Raw genomic sequence first — 17,281 nt, forward strand, 5'->3', positions numbered from 1 at the left:
AGTAATGGAAATTTTCACAGACTGTATTGATATCTGCTACATACTTTCTATTTCTACACTATTTTTTCATTATTATTGAACCACCGTTCACTGGGTACCTTGTTTTTGCAGTATTGAACGAAGTCTGAAGTGATAGTTAAAATGTTATCTGAAAGTCATATAAGGCACTTCAAAAGTTATAGATGGCTTATTTTTGGAAAGAAATGGAAGTACTTATCTGATGTCCAGAAATGCTCATCATTTGCTCCTGGAGAAGAACTCTTCAGCCAGCCCTTATTTTGGTTGTTACTAATCTACCCATGACTGTAAAGTTAGCTATAAGTTTAGGAAATTTATCTAGGATCCTTGTCTGAATGTTTATAAGTGGTTATGAATCTCTAGCTTAGGTATCAAGAGATAAGAGGCTTATGAGAAAACATGAAAGAGCAATATGTAGTAGTTTTTTTAAGTATCTGAAACATAATGAAGAGGAAGTACTCATAGCCAAGGCAATGTTTTTTGATAGTAATTTTTAATACTTTCTATTCTGTCATTACTTGTCTATATTCTTCCTGAACTCATCTAGAATTTCATCTCCAAACCTTTTTGAAAGCAATGTGGCTTCTCTCTCTGTCTTAGAACAATTTATATTTTTGCAAAGGAACATTCCTGAGATGAGACTGAATTTCTGTTGCAATTGTATTCCTTTCATGTAACTGTTTACCAGTTTGTGAGGTTTCTCTCTTAGTAAATCTTCACACAAAAGTTTACTATAGAAATTGATACACAGTAGAAAATTCAAGCTGTTCTTATAATTATTTCTTAGTTAAAATCAGTAAGGAAGTGGAATAGCTTTTGTTGTGAGGCTCCTTTGGGAGAACATTTCCAAAAGCTACAGTTTAACATTCATTTTGACTTAAAATCAGCTAATTTAAATGTTCATTGCTATGTGCATGCAGCACGACATGAAAACTTTGCATATGATAATATATTGATTTACCTTAATCTTCATTTTCCTTAATGTACCATGAAATTATGACATTAGCTTAGTTTTGTGTGTGTGTGTACCCTCGCATGACATATGATATTTTGATGTCAAAGCAGCTTGTCTCATAAAACATGTTTGGTTTTAAGTGTCAAAGTGGCACTTCATTTTGTTCAGTATAATGACTTTCTAGCCCTAACAAATTAACATATCACAAAGCTTATTCCCCATTGCCTCGTTCATAAAAGAAGTATCCATTTAGGGAAAGTACAGGCATATGTGGATCACCCCTGTGGTGTTTTATCTTTATCTTATCATCAAAGCTTCCAACTTGGCATGAGACTAGCTTTTCAAGCTCATATTTTCTTTGTAATTTCATTAAAATTACCAAGAGTTTTATATTCAGACAATAGAGAGCTTAGGTTTCATTATTCTTTACCATAGAGCTTATCTGCTCCCCTTTCATGTAGAGAAAATAATCCTTATTTTGGATACATTTTCCCCTTTTTCAGTTGTGGACTTCTCTTTTTAAATCCAGAAGTATACAGCTTTGTTGTTGTCCAAGGACTGTTGAAACCCCACAGACGATAGGAAACTTTTTCTTTTTATGAAAACAGAACCATGCTGTCTCCCTTCATAAAAAACCCAACTGAATGGCATTTGAGTGCTGTTTTTTAGGGATGGAACTTAAGAAATGATGAAAGAGCCACAGAGAGAGACAAGAAATGCTAGGCTTAATCCTGGTGCTGAGAGCTGTTCACTGTCCTTCCTGTCAATAACTTTTCCTCTTTCCTATCAACTCTTTACTTCAGTTTTGTACTGAGAGAAAGCGTGTTGTATCTTTGAGCCAGTATGAGGCTTGATCTATTAATGATACCTTTTGAATCAGTTTCAATGTATTATTAAACTTAAGGAGATCTTTTCTTAGAGAAAGCCAGTCTGGAGCGGATGGAACTTTTCCCTTTTTATTTTCTTTGATGCTGATTTCTTCTCACATCCACATGGAGACATAAGGAAATACTAGTTCTCTGAGAAATGCAGTCAGATGGCACCTGAAACATTAGGGCTCTCTTATTAACTAGGCACAAAATCACTTTCCTCCGAATCATTTTATAGAAGGTGAGGAGGGGAAAATCCCACACAGAAATCCCTAGCCCATAGCTGCTTGATAGCTGTTTGCTGCAGGGCTGGTTTCTGTTACGCCGCGCCTGCCGCAGCGGCTCTGTTGGCTGAGGGAGAGTTTGTGCTGGTGCTGTGCTGGTGCTCACTGGTGTGTGCCAGTGCCACTGTGCTCCTGCTGCAGCCTCCCAGGGAATAAGGGCAGGAGGCACAAAGAGCAGTCATTCAAATCTGTCTCCACTGCTGGCCCTGAAGTCTTCTGTCTCTCTGTCAAAACTGGAAGTTACTGAGGAGGTTTAACACTTATTAGTTCACACACTGCTAAACACACAGTGATGTGGTAGCCCTGGTTTCCTTGGAAAGCTAGGCTTTAAAATAATCTTCCTTATTGAAGGAAGAAATCTTTTTTTTTTTTTTTTTTTTTTTTTTAGAATAAAACAACATCCTTTTTGAAATCTGGAATCCTCTTTTTTTTTTTTCTGCACACTCCTAAAACAGTATAAAATGCTGTTTCAGGCCAAAGCTTGCCTTGTTTTCTTCTCACTTACTCATGTGTATTTCTGCCCAGGGTGCTGGAGTTCACAGCCTGGGGTTGGTGGTCATTGTCCATTTTCCTGGGTAATCCTGCTGGATCCAGCAGAGGATATTAAAATTCTGGCTTGACTATCCTAATTGGGATAAAACTAGCTGTCAGTATTAGGGTCCCATGCTACTCTTTGTCATTCACCTCTGTTAAGGAACATAAACCAACTTCTTGGCTTGCTGTTATTTTGTTTTACTCTGTCAGTACACATTGGGATAGCGGATCCACCCTCAGCCAAGTCCTCCTTCTGAAATGGGTAGGTTTGGGAATTGCTGTCCTTTGAGATAACCTGCAGGTTTTTGCCTTTTGCAGAATAGAATTCTGTGTTAAACACTGCCATTTTAGAAGTTTCTTAAATCCTCATCCCTAAAAAAAAAAAAAAAAATCAAATTGATTCTAATACAGAAATCACTTCCATAAATGTATGTTTTCTGCTGGGTAATGTCAGAATTCCTTGCCCTTGTATCTACAGGTAAGAAAAGTTGCAAGTGCAGTGGTTATCTAGTTTCAGGACTTTTTCTTGGTCAAAAATCATTAACAGCTTATCCCAGAATACTTCTGAAGATAAACACTAGTTTAAGGATTCATATAACAGTGAGGTTTTTTACATATCAATTTGCCTTCAGGGTTTTCTTTTCATAAGGCAAGTCAGTGGTCTGCTGTTTGTAGCTGCTGTTTGACATTTTTTCTAATTGCCGAAGTCTTCAGGCTGAAGAAGCTGGTGGAAGTTGCCTTGTAGCTATGCATTTGAAATTTTCAAAATAAGTGTATCTGTCTAAGTTTCTAATTAGGCTCTGTTAAAATATGATGATGATGGTGGTGATGATCTCTCCAGTCTACTTATTTTCTCATAAAAATATTGAGAAAGTTTGCTAAGATTTGTGATTTTGTGCTTGTCTCTTTTTCAGATATGGTAGACAGTTTTAGCATTTGCACAAGGAGCTGGTAGAAGATTTTCATCAAATTCAAATTATGCTGTGATTGATTGTGCTATTTTTTTATTATAAAACAAATAGTAAAGAATTATATGTAATCAAAACTGATGGTCAAATAAATAAGTTTAGGCCTATTAAGCAATATTTACATACACTTTCAATCTGATAGTCTTTTTAAGTCTTTTTATAAGAAGAAGGTTTTTTAAGTCTTGTTAGATGAAAAACACTTTTTTCTTCCTGTAACTTATCAATTTCAGTGTTTTAACTATAGATTTCAATTTGATTAAAATAAGCCTCGAACCTGTACGCTGAGACTTCTAAGACATTTGTTTTGATGTTTTAATACTATTTTTGAAGTTTTTCTTGCTGTGATTAATATATTTTTACTAGTGCAAATGGTAGTTGGAGTAAAATTGTATAGTCATTTGTGGATACAGAAATACATGAAAATAGAGCATAATCCCAATATGCTGAGGAGAGATGGTATTTAAAAGAGTAATTTGTTGTACTTGTACTCCCAGACTAAAAATGTGTCCCAGACTGAAGACCAGATTTCCATCAGTTTTTGTTGGACTGCAAATGCAGTAATGGGAAAAGTAAACAAAAGTTGAATGTTGAGTAAGAATTTGTTACAACTTCATTATCTTTGTGCAGATGTCTTTCCCAATGAAAACTTTTTCATCAGCTTTCTTACTCAGCCTTTTTCTATGTCATGGTTTGACACTGGCGCAATGCCAACGCCCCCATGAAAATGCATCTTCCCCAAATAAATGCTGTGAGATGTTATCAGGAACAGAGCAGAGCAGGCCCAAGCTTAATAACAAAGGGAAAAAAAACTTTATTAAACTACTACTACTACAGAAAACACATAAACTAAATCCAGGATGAAGACCTTTTAAAACACCCCTCCTCCTCCCAATTCCTAAAACACCCACCATGAAACATCACCCGGGATTCCTGATCAAATTACCACCCTTCAGATAATCAATACTCAAGCTATCAAGGGAGAGAGAAGTCTCTCTTACACCACAGACCCCCCAGGAAACACAGTTGCCACCTCCTGTGTTTCCCTGTCACACATGGCAACCGCCCGGAGAAAATCTGCCAGTGTGACACTCTCCATTCCATGTCACAGTGCTCTCACCACCGTGCATGGACAGACTGCTCATAGGGCTCCTTTAAGGATGCTTTGCCACGGACCCAAAGATACAACAGTTCAGCTTCTCATCTTGGGACTACAGTCCCCCACATTTTCCCCTGGGGCCGAGGGTCCAAGAACAGAAATCATCTTCTTTCCCGAAGACAGAGGGCATCACCATTCCCTCCTCAGCTTTCTTCTGTTCTTGCCATTCCTGTGCTGTTAGAAGCTGAAGCAGGTCTCCTTGGGTCACCACTGCATCCCCCTAAAATGCAGTCTCTATTGCAGGAGATTTTGGTTCAGTCCATGGCTAACAAGAAAAGTCCAGCCAAAAGCTACTTCATCATCTCCTCCCACCTAAATATTTCTTCTTCTAACATCTCAGGTCCCGGACTGTCTCTCTTCCACTACAAATCAAGGAGGAGTAATATTTTACAAAGCCCTCATTTCCCGGAAAGGGTTAAAAGTTCAGACTCCCTGGACGGCTGATATCTCGGTCCAGCGTTCCGTCTCCCACGCTGGGCATCACCCCCCCCTCCTTTCTCCTTCTCCTCTGCCGGCAAATTTCCAGGTGCTGCCAGGCTCTCTGTCACTTTCCCTCTGGGGGGGGGAGGAACAAAGGCATCTCTGCTTCTCTCCACCCTTCCGTCCACAGGAGCTGGCTCGGTTCCAGACCTTCAGCCCCTCGGCCTACCTGGACAAGGCCGCGTGGCTTCCCCTCCCCCACCCAGCCTGAGGCTGGGCAGGGGAGAGTCTGCACTCTCTGACGACCGGAACCAAAAGAGACAGTTCCCCTGGGAGTTCTTGCTTTTAACCCCCTGTGTTCTCAGAGGCGTGTCCATACTTTCAGTGGTCACTCCAGGTGCCAATATCCAAACCTGACCACTGATTGGTTTGACCCAACTTCCTGAAAAAAAAAATTCACTTCCATGTCAAACCACGACACTCTATCATATAAGTAAAATTCAAAGTGTGTTGGGGGAATTCCTGGAATTTTGCTGCGTATTTCAAAATTTTTATTTAGTTAATTATTTTCTTCTAATTAACAACGGATAGTAAAATCCAAAAATTTAAAGCTAACTAATTCACACACAGACCTTCAAGACCTCTCTGATAAGAAGGAGTAACTTCATTCATCCTCTTGAAGCTGGTGTTTGATCCCAGTGGAGACTGCCTGAGAGCCAGGAGCTCCTGGTTCCTTAGAATATTTCCTTGTTCTGCCTTACCTGATTCCTGTGCTCAGTGAGATTGCCATGTGAGAGTCCTCCAGCCTCTGTGTTGAGGAATAGCCATCAGAAAAGCATTGTGCATACACATAGGTTAGCGACAACTTGTCTTAAGAGAGCTTGAAGTGTCTGGTTACTGTTCTGTTTGTTGTGAGACCACTGCAGTTAAGCTGAGCTTGCTTAGACTCTGCTGAGTCTCCTTGGTGGTTTGTAGGGTTGGAAGATTATTTCTGTATAGATGGACTGAATGCAATAGGTGTTTTATTCGAAAAAGCCAGGCTTTAAAAAAAGAGAAGCAGATCTGTGAGCTGAATTACTTTCTTGCATACCTAATACCTGTTATTAATAAGAATGGTAAGAAATCATCCTATATCTGGCTTGCCTCATTTTAATCAACCTGAAAGAAACATAAAAAGACAAAACATCTGAGATTTGGTTTTAAACCAAGTGTTCTTCTATAGTCTGTAGTTGTTAGAGGGGATGATAGTCTCTTCAGCACAACAGTAATTAGCAATCAGTGTATGTATTATATCCATAACGTTTGTGTTGAATTTTTTATATTTAAAAAAATACCTCTATCTTCAATGTCCCTGTTTTTGTTACTGAATCTTTTTAAGCAGTATACTAGGTACTATATCTAGACAGCTTTTCCAATAAGCCTGTAGCCTAAGAAAAATGTTCTATTTACCCTATAATTTTTTTTTAATGAAGCAATCATTTCAGTTGCTTCAGAGCTACGAGGACAGAAGAAACTTGAGATCTTGCTATGGTGATTATTCTTCCACAGCTGTTTGAAAACTGTGCCTTGTAAAGCATTATCATCTGCAAACAAGCCACAAAATGCAGGAGTAGCAGTTAATTTTGTAGGTGGGACTCTCGAACCAAAACCTGCTGTTAGGTTATAAAAGTACAGAGGACAACCACTGATTGGCTGAATTTGGATTTCTGTTTCATTTATTGCTGTAGAACAGTACTAAGACTCAAGCAAGGTACAAGGACTGTTCATAGTCTATTTTTGTGTGAGCATGTAAAACAAAATGTCTTCTGAGATTTATAGGGCTCTTTCCCACCCCAAGGAAGATGTAGAAGTCAAGAAAATGCCCTTGTGATGGCAGATAGTTTATGATGTCAAAGTATTACTCACAGTTCTGTGCCTCATATTTGAGGACCTCCAAAGCTCCTTGTAAATGATACTTTATAGAATTGAAAAGAGAATAGTACCTATTTAACATTCAGAGTAAAATCTTGTTCCAGTCTTGAACATAAAGATGTATTTTTTTATGGCTGAGCCATACTTGAAAAAATTTGCTATGTCATGTGTCTCATTGGGGTTCAACTCCTTTCTTGTAACTCTAGCAGATAGACTGCTGTCTATATATATGACTCTTGTCTGCCTCCTTGCCTTTTCCATAGAGCTAGCATATATTCAGGAGAAATCATTTGCATGGGGACCTTGCCTCACCTTTCTAATGCAATATGACACGTCTTGTCCTTTTGTTCCTACACTGATTACTCAGTATGCTTTCTTCCAGATATTAAGCACATAAAATGAAATGTAAAAATCACTCAAAAAATATCAGTGACCATATATCTCACCCATCTCTGTCTTCATGGTTATGGAGTAGTAGCTGAAGTCATGTGGGACCTTTGTTAGTGAAGGCAGTCAAGGTTGCCTTTTGGGCATACTCTATTACTGACTTCAAGATGTGTAATAATTTGGCTGGGATTCAAGAAACTGCTGATTGACACACAGCCTCTCCATCTGTTGACCACTGTCTAGTTTATCTCATTATAACTTAATAGAAAGTCAGCTATGAATATTTACCAAATTCCTTTGCCTGCTCTCAGAGGCTTGGGTGTTGATTCTTCAGACCAGAATATATAATAACATATCAAATCTGAAATGCTCGTGCCTACCCTGGTGGATTTGGTTTACATGGCTAAGCCTTGCTAGTGGGGAGTGCTTCAAGGGTGGCTTCTGTGAGAAGCTGCTAGAAGCTTCTCCCATGTCTGGCAGAGCCAAAGATGGCTGTGCTGTGGATCAAGGCTGTGCCAGATATAAATGGTGGTAATGTCTCTGTGATAACATATCTAAGAAGATGAAAATTTATCATGCAGTTGGCTCCTGGCATGGATCTGCAGACCTGTGGAGAGAGAAGCCCATGCTGGAGCAGGTTTCTTGGTAGGACTTGTGACCCTGTGGGGAACCACGCCAGAGCAGCCTGTCCTTGAAAGACTGCACTTTGTGGAAGAGTGAGCCACATGGCAGCAGTCTGAGGGATCTGTTGCCTGTGGGATGGACTCAGACTGAAGAAGTTCTTGGAGAACTGTCTCCCTTTGGAGGGACCCCACAATGCAGCAGGAAAAGGACTCCTCTCCCTGAGCAGTGAGAGAAACTGCCAGTGATGAACTGACCATAACCCCCATTCCTTTTCTCCCTGCACCACTTGGGGAGGAGGTAGAGCTGGGAAGGAGAGAGGGGTGGGGAGAAGGTATTTTTATGGACTGATTTTACTTCTCATTATCGTGCTCTGATTTTGATAGTAATAAGCCTCCTGCATGGATGTGTTTTTATAAGCATCAAAAAATGATAAGGTAACGAATTTCACTTCAAAACAGCAGCATTCTGTGATAGTTATTAATACCTTAATTATAAAGCAATGGATTACTCCTACGGTATGAACAAATATGAATATTAATAATATTTTGGTCTTGCAAGTTCTCAAGTTTAGTTATTTCTGGTCTTTGCAAACTTTTTCTAGCATTGTCATTATTGCTACCATCAGTGGTAGGTGGTGACAGATCTTGCTGTGTAACTTATTCTGTGTCTCTCAGTACTTCTGCTTGGTTTAGCTCTCAATTGTTGTTTTCTGTTCATGAGCTCTGGCAGGTTTCTGCTGAGCGTGGGAGACATCTTGTCAATAAGAACAGGTCATTGCTTCTGATCTTATGTATTCTTTTGCTTTTTCCCCTCATTCTTGAGCAATGAGCTTAGTCTGTCTTAAAATGTCCTGCAAACCTCCTTTATATTCAGGAACAGCAAGGTTAATTAGGTGACCAAGCCAGCTCTCAAGCTGCTGGTAGCAAATGAATATCTGTCCACCCATCAAGAAGGCAAAATGGAGTGACTTTCATGACACAGTTGTTGGAGAGTCTGGCATACAGTATTGTATGGCATATAGTATTTTGCTCTCTCTGACTGGTAGGATATCTGGAGAGCAATTTCACCTTGGTGCTCTTCCATTGAGCCCTTGTCTCACTGGGGCTGGAGTTTTTGCTTCATGATCTCTGACCATGAAGTAGAATGTATTGCGTAACATTGCTGCTTCTTTGTGAGGTTCTGCTGTTCTTACTGGGTGAAGAGTATGATATGGATGGTTTTTGTTTCAGAATAGATTGGGAAGACAGGAGAGGGGAAAACATTGTCTCATTCAAAAAAAAAAAAAAAGGATATTATCTATTTCCCCAGCAAATACCATCTTTTCTGACCAATGCTTTTCTAGATTGTTCTTAACAACTTCCAGTGAGAGAGATGTTTTGGAGTCCTGTGAAGAGATAGAGATCTATATTGTATGTTTTAGAGCTAGTGTGTTATTTGTCTTCTGATGGTGATGGTGGTGGTGTGAGTTTGAGTTTGGGCATTTTGGGGGAGTAACATGCTAAGTCAGAATGTGCTTACATTGTGTCTGATGCCTTGATGAGAAATTAGTGTTTGAGCCCAGATCTGGTTGAACTGAAAGAATTTCATTTCCCTGTATTGTGCTAGTATTTCACAGTCAAGAAATCATTGGCTAAATCGAGAGAAGTTTGTGTTCCGTTCCTTATATAATTAAGCTATTTCAAATACATTTATTTTCTTGTTGCTTCAGTGATTATTTTTCCCTCCCTCTCTTAAGTATTTTCCCCTGGAAAATACCTACTCAAATTTACCAGTACTAAATTGCCACTTTCTTTTGAAATGTAAAAACAAGGTTATCATATAGCTTTAGATAATATTAGTTAAAATGTGTCTGTAAAGTTACAATAAATATCTATGCAAAATAGAAGAATTGATGATCAGTTCTAGTGAAGGCTGGATAAAGGGAAATCCATCATAGCTTGAGATCCCTGACAGCAGAATTAATGTCTAACCAGAAGTTCTTTGTTCTATATTTTTGTAGTTTGTTAATTTTGAAAATCTTTTATTCGTCCACATTTATTGAATTCTCTTACTCCACTTTTTCTGGAGACTGCTTCTCTAGCTTGCTATCACTGGTTACTCTAATGAAAGAAATACAAGACTATACCTTTCAGCTGTTAGTTCATGGTCTCTGCAAACTGCACCATCACTATACTAATTTGCACAAACCTTATATTTTCCTAGAAAACCCTGAGGGCCTGAAGTAACACTTTTTCCTTTTTTTCCCCTCCCTTATTTTTAAATGACAGCTTGTATTATGAAGTACAGATTGGCCTGAAAAAAAAAAAGGGATCATTGATTTGATACCACTGGCACTGTTCAGAATTTTGCAAATATGTAATATAGGAGGCAAGATAAAGTTATTTCAAGGTGTTCCCCAAGGAGAGTAGTCATAGAGAGCCACAGAAAAGTTCTTTGTTAAGGAGTTGGCAAATTAAATACAGGACAGTAAGAGACCTCTTTTTCCTTTTATAGTTAGAAAAGAACTGCTTGAATCCTACAGTGCCAAAGTCTTATTCTTTCATAGAACATCACATCAAAGTATATTATACATTTTATCCTTACCAGATTCCTGAAGTTATATGGATAATATTAGCAGCAAATTCAAAAAGCACTAAGGAGAAACTGCCCTGTTTTCCTTTTTGGAAAAAGAAAAAAAAAAAAAGGAGAAAAAATTGTTTTGAGCAGTATTAAAAATCAAAAATGTGTTTTGAGTAACTTAGTGCTTACTGTAATGCTTTGATTTTTGACAAAATAATTATAGGTAAGATAGAGACGAAAGTACTTTTAATGTTTTAGGCTGTTTTTTTTCCCATTAAAACTCAGTATTATGTGGAAAATGGAACTTTAAATAGGGAACTATGTTTGTCTAACCTTCTACAAGAGAATCATTTGAGTAAGAATATCATTGGGCCAAAATATCACTTACTGGTATAGAATTCTCTTTTGGTATGCATCACTTATATTATATGTTTGAATTACACACAGGATTATATGTACAGGTACTGAAGTCAGTAGTAGTGTAATCTTAAATATTTCTTCATAATCCTGCTGTACTCCCCATCTGTGATATTTTTTTTCTTAACAGGACAAGCCTGTGAAAATGCAGTAGGTTACACCTCCTGTTGACTACATACCTGACTTTCATGAGAAAGCATTGGTTCTCTTGATTCATCTGCATAGATTATGGAGAAGTAAATTTACAGCAGATGTAAATAACCATAAAGACATGTAAAGTTTAGTCTTGAGAAGAGTTAAATTTTATATAAGAATCCCCAAGAGAAAATGAGTTTTACTTAATAGATTAAATTCACAGGTTTTAAAATATTTCCAGCTGAAAACTTTCTGTAATTCTCCCTTTTTGCAATAGAGAACCTGGTATTAAAAATTATACCCTTTGGATTGAATTACTGGGAGGTGAAATTCATTAATTTGTTAGATATTGTCAACAGATATGATGCTGCCAAGGATAGAAATATTGCAGTCCTATTAAAAAATTTATGTACATTTGGATATGACTTATGACTTTATTTTCTTTCTAGTTATTTGAACTGCTAGGCCCTGAAGGTTTTGAACTCATAGAGAAACTCCTACAGAACAGAGCTCTGATTCTGGAAAGATCTTTGGCTTGTCCAAATGATAACAGATTCCAGGCTCTCCAAGGTAAGAGACTACAAAATTTTTGCTCCAAATCAGATAAAAAGTAGGTTTCTAACTATTCTGTTTTATTTCCAACAATAGTACTGTCCATGTGTAATTAAAAAACAAGCAAAAAAATCCCAGGAGACAATGGAGGAATGTATTTCTGGGCTTAAACAAAGAAAGTCTGATACAGAAGAAACAAATATAGATTGCATATATATATTTTATTTTCAACTGCCTGTGGGCATGTGCAGATTTTGAATGTATTAACAGTTGCACTTTTCCTGTTTTAATGGATTACTCTGGAAATAATCTGATCTTCTATTATTCCTCATTTGCTTTCCTGCTTCCTCTCTACTTCGCACTATCATCATTGTAGGCCTTGGGGAAGAAAAGCACAGTCACAACCACTTCTGAACATAATAAAGTCAAGCTTATGCATGAATAAGTGAAGGGGGGAAAAAGGAATTCAGGTTTTGTACTGTCATTTTTGCTTTTATAAGTTAATATGTCTGCACCAAGTAATTATTTTAAAATAAGTTTTACAGATCGTTGTTTTAAACCAAGTCTTCTTACTTTCTTCTCTGACAATAATAAATCTGATAGCATATGGGTTGTGACTTGGGATAAATCTTACATGGACATAGCACCATGCAGCCTATATGGAGTTAGAAAAATGTGTATAGATCCAGTAATCGTGGACTTATTTATCTCCACAATAATTTTAAAATGCAAGTGACTCCTTTTTAATGTTTATCTTCAATGAAATTTTACATAAGAAGTGTTTAGAAGTTCATCTCTTGCTGTGCTAATGGTTAGTTAAACTCATCAGAACAGCTGTTAGTTTTACCTGTTCGTGATTTCAAAGATTAATGTCTTGCTATATGGCAAGGCTTTCTGTCCTGATAGCTTTCCCTTCTTAGGTTATAAAATAAAAAATTAAAATACATTCACTAGAAATTGAATTAATACATTTTTCTCCTATGTACAGAGTTTAGTTACAGGAGTATTTTCTTCTCACTTAGCAGAATTAGTATTTTGGAATTTTATGAAATTACTCTTCATTATGCCATCAGTAAAATCTATCACAGTAATTTCTGCTAGAATGTGGAGGAAGAATATTTTCAATGTTATGTTTTTCAGACAATAGAAAAGCATTAACTGATTTAATGCTTTTTTTCCTTGATGAGAGAAAACTGTGGCAAAAAAAAAGACAGTGATATTCAGGGTATTTTCTCTGAGACTGAACATGCGCTTGGCCCTGAGTTCAGTATTTTAATTTTAATAAGGTTTTATTCTTTTTAAGTTGATCAAAATGGTATGCCTAATGGGGAAGTCTTATCTTTCCAAAATTTCACTTGGGGAAGAGACTAATTTCTGTCTGCAGAAATTTAGTCAATTTTGAGTAATTTGTGCCTTTAAAAATTTAGCAAAAGTCAAGAAACTGTACATGTACTGCTTTTTTGTACCGTGCTGTGTTATTTGACTATTTCTTATGTAATTTATTTCCGTTACAGTAAAGGTGATTGTTGTGATTATCAGACAAATCAAGTAACATTTCTTTGCCCTAGTGTGTTCAGTCTGAATTAAATTTGGTCAGGAAATTGCATCCATTGTAGTCCCTTTTTAATACGAGAGAGAGAGAGAGTTAAAGCTGCAGACATGATGGTATTAATGTGGACATTCTGACAGTTTATTAGAATTTTTTCAATGCTCTTCAACAAGTTATTGTTGCCTTATCCAGTATGCATGCTGTGAGATGTAGGAGTTTCACTGTTGCTGTAGGTGAAAGCTAAGCAGCACAAATTGTTCAAAATGTCAGTCAAGTGGGTTTATTTGATGAAAAAAGGTTTTCAAGTTTTTCCCTTCAGAGTTTGGCTGTAGAAGTACATATGAAAGATAACTGAGCTAAGTATTTAATATTCAATCACACCTATATAAACTAAAAATCTGTTTGTAGAATTTTGAAAAATGACGTTTAAAACCACCAATATTGTTAAAATGAAAACAAAATAAATTTCTCCCAGCCTCTTGTATAAAAGACTTGGTTGTGTCTTCTGTTTTAGCCAGTACTGATCTCAGAAAGGTGAATGTAACTGATCTTTTTTGGGTTCCCTGCTCCCCTGGATTTATTGTTTACTGTAATTGTTCTGTGGTTCTGATTCTTCTTGATAATTCTGCTGCTTATTGACATAAAAGGAAGGAGTCCTTGTGACTGTATAGAGTAGGATAGATTTCCTCACTTGTTCAGGGAAATTGCATTGTGAGTATGCTTACAATACAATCATGTTATCTAGTATATAAACACTAATTGTTATGTGAAGAGGCTGTTTAAAAAAAATCACCGTTTAACCTGTTGTCACACCGTCCTGCTTATCAGTGCATGTATGTAAGAGCACTGATAAGAGGGAAAGTGGCATTTCCACTGTAGATGAAGTTGTTATAAATACAGAAAACAAAAAAATGTCCTTCCTTTTGCTGCTTGTCCATCCCCTTGCTTTGGGATTAAGTGTATTCTAAATGTCGTGCCTTTGGGACATGACCTGGTGGTACTTTCAGATGTCTTGAAGCCAGCTGCTGCACAGTCTACAGAAAGCTCAACTATTTTTAAGCACACAATATACTCAAACATGCACACACAAACCCCCCAAAACAAGCATGAAACCAAATATCAAAACCCCAAACCTTTAGAATGAAACTGGGGAAAAAAGATGGAATCCAGTACTTATGGAGATGCATGCTTGTTATCATATTGCAGAACAGTGCAAGAAGTTTATAGGAGAAAATGCTAAACCAAATTATGGTTGTCAAGTCACAATTCAGTCTGAACAAGAAAAGTTATTAATGAAGCAATATCGTCGGGAAGAAAAACGAAATGCCAGAAAAGAAAAACAAGCTGTGGAAGATGGAGAAGGTTCTGGAGAAGGACAAATGTGCTTTGATCCCAAAGAGCTGCGGATGCAAAGGTAATAAATCCCAAAAGTTGAGAAATGTTTCTGTTGTAATTGCTACTTCAACATATCATAACAGTTTATTTTCTTTTATTTTGCTTTGGTGATTAGGTGATTCTGACTTCAAGTCACGTTTTATTACAAGCGTAGATTTTTTTTTTTAATATGAAAATCTAATTTTCAGGAAAGAAAGCAGTGATTTGCTTAATGAGAATCTTCTTGATCTCATCTCTGTGGGCTGGAATTGCAGATTAGTGGGGTATGCTATCTTTCTTAGTTCCTGTATGCACACTACTTGCTTAGGATTTATGAAGTCTGTACTAAATCTATCAGAACTATCTTTCTTTTTCTCTCTCAAGATTAATGGGTACTATTTTCCAAGTTGACAGCTAGAAGGTAGTGGGAGGAGTAGAGGAGGGAGAGAAAAAGGAGCAAATAAGCTGTTGTATTTTGTATTGAGAAAAATATAGTGAGACTGGTATCTGACTGTGAAATCATGTTGCTGTGTTGCTTAAAAAGAGTCAAAACTGCTCTTAGAAAAGCCTTGCACTTACTGGATTGCGCTTCTGAATTTTATCTAGATCTTGTGTTTTAAGGTTTTGGTCTAACTAGTGCAAGAGAATAACACTGTAAAATTTTTTTCCTTTAATTTCCTCAAATGTCACTCTGACTTTTATATACCATGCTCAGTTTTTGTGATGGCAGCCTGAAATGGGCAGAATTACGACAGGTATTTTTCTGCTCACAGAGAACTAGCGCTGCTGAATGCTCGAAGTATGCCAGTCCTAGGTAGACAGAGAGAGATGAGCATCGAAAAAATTCATTATCCACATGTCTATGATTCCCGAGCTGAAGCTATGAAAACATCAGCATTCATTGGGGGTGCAAAGGTATGTTGGTGCATGACCCTTCTTGAACAGTACATCTTTCCCCATGAGTAATGTGCAGCAGGGTTCCCTTTGTTTCCTTAGTCTCCTCCTTCTTGGAATCCAATGTATGAAGCAGTGCTCCTTTGCAGAGGGTTTTAAATGCTTTGATGTATTCTGTTTTTATTTTGACTCTGGAAGAAATAATATCATTTTCAACTGATATATTTGCTTTTATTTCCAGAGTTATTTAAATTCTTAAGATACTATTTTTCTTTCTTTTGGATACCTTTGAATTGACTTTAACAAAATAAATGCTTTATGAAATTCTAGACCTAATGGATTCTGAAATTTAATAAAACAGAGTTGTCTTTTTTGGGGGTTTGGGTCTACTTTCTAAGTAGTAAAACTGATTATTTTCCATTTGGGGGGGTTCAGTTCTATCTATAAAAAGGATGAGTGAGATTTGCTTTTGGTTTGGATTCATTTTTTGGAGAAAAGTGATAAAGCATTGTTCAAAGTGAGTTATACATAATGACACTTTCTGTTTTCATACTTTTAATTAATTTTTCTGTAATACATTTTTAGGTGTTCTTACCAGAGTCAGTTCAGCGAGAAAATAATAAAATGTTTGAAGAAGTGAAGATCCCCCACAGTGAACCAATGCCTATTGGTATTGAAGAGAAAATTGTTTATATTAAAGACTTAGATGAAGTGAGTATACAATTTCAAAGTTATTAAATTAGATTTTACTTTGTATTACCAAAATTTAACTAGAAATATTGCCACTTTTTCCAGTGATATGTGATAGGTAAATGCGGACAGTCAATTTCTTCTCTACTAATTTGAAGAATATTTACTGGGGAGCGTAGTTCAGTGATATAATCCCTTTCATGTTGACTCAGATTCAAGGAATTTCTGATCTGAACTACTTGTTCATGAGTTGCAGTTCTCAATTCCTTTGGCATTACATTTTAAGTTATTTATGGTTTTGAGCTGTGATCTGAATCACTGAAATGAAAGTATTACAGTGATTCTGTTCTCTTCTGAAGATCACAGGAGAAAGTGAGGCTGAGCTTCTGTACCTTGACCTGTACAGGTTGGCTTCTGACTGCACAGCAGTATTCGGCACCAGTCTTACTGTCTGATGCAGTTCAGGGGTGTTGAATATGGTGTTATAGGCTGTGTGGGGTGCAAAGTCATCTCAAAATGTGCTTTGATGATAGAAAGTAAAGAGCAGAGAGGAAAAAGGCAGGTAAAACAAATGTTAACATTTCAACTTTTACTGATTTGAAATGGTGAAAAAGCTGAGGTAAGGGAACTAAATTTCTTGTTAGTTATTTACAGTCTAGAACTTGCAGTACTTCATCACAGTTACCTTTTTACTCCTTGTTGTATATGTCAAATCTATTGAAAAGTGGAAGATTTGGTATTGATTTGAACAGAGACATAAAAAGCAAGCTCTGTATACAGATAAGGTTTTATGTCTCTTAGTTCTGCAGCATATAACATGGATACATTTTTTCTACCTTTTTCTCTCTGAGAAAGCAAGAAATGAGAATATACACAGGGCACTTTATTGGGATTCTCAGTAAAGATTGTCTTAGCTAAAGATTTACCTATTTTAAAACAGAAGACAGTTTTAGAATCTGAATCTATTCTTTTCTGCTTAGGTGAC

General features: G+C 36.9%; 1 protein-coding gene across 2 annotated transcripts in view; it reads left to right on the forward strand.

The window, feature by feature from the left end:
* Positions 1 to 17,281, forward strand: part of ASCC3 (activating signal cointegrator 1 complex subunit 3) — a 252,134-nt gene that overhangs the window by 32,818 nt on the left and 202,035 nt on the right. For both annotated transcript variants that reach the window (XM_053972459.1, XM_053972460.1), the window contains exons 5-8: positions 11,687 to 11,807; positions 14,545 to 14,752; positions 15,486 to 15,627; positions 16,192 to 16,317. In XM_053972459.1, the coding sequence (XP_053828434.1) occupies positions 11,687 to 11,807; positions 14,545 to 14,752; positions 15,486 to 15,627; positions 16,192 to 16,317 (597 nt within the window). The remainder of the gene's footprint in view (positions 1 to 11,686; positions 11,808 to 14,544; positions 14,753 to 15,485; positions 15,628 to 16,191; positions 16,318 to 17,281) is intronic.

Source organism: Vidua macroura, chromosome 3 (genome assembly GCF_024509145.1).
Source record: "Vidua macroura isolate BioBank_ID:100142 chromosome 3, ASM2450914v1, whole genome shotgun sequence".
Classification (NCBI taxonomy): Eukaryota; Metazoa; Chordata; class Aves; order Passeriformes; family Viduidae; genus Vidua; species Vidua macroura.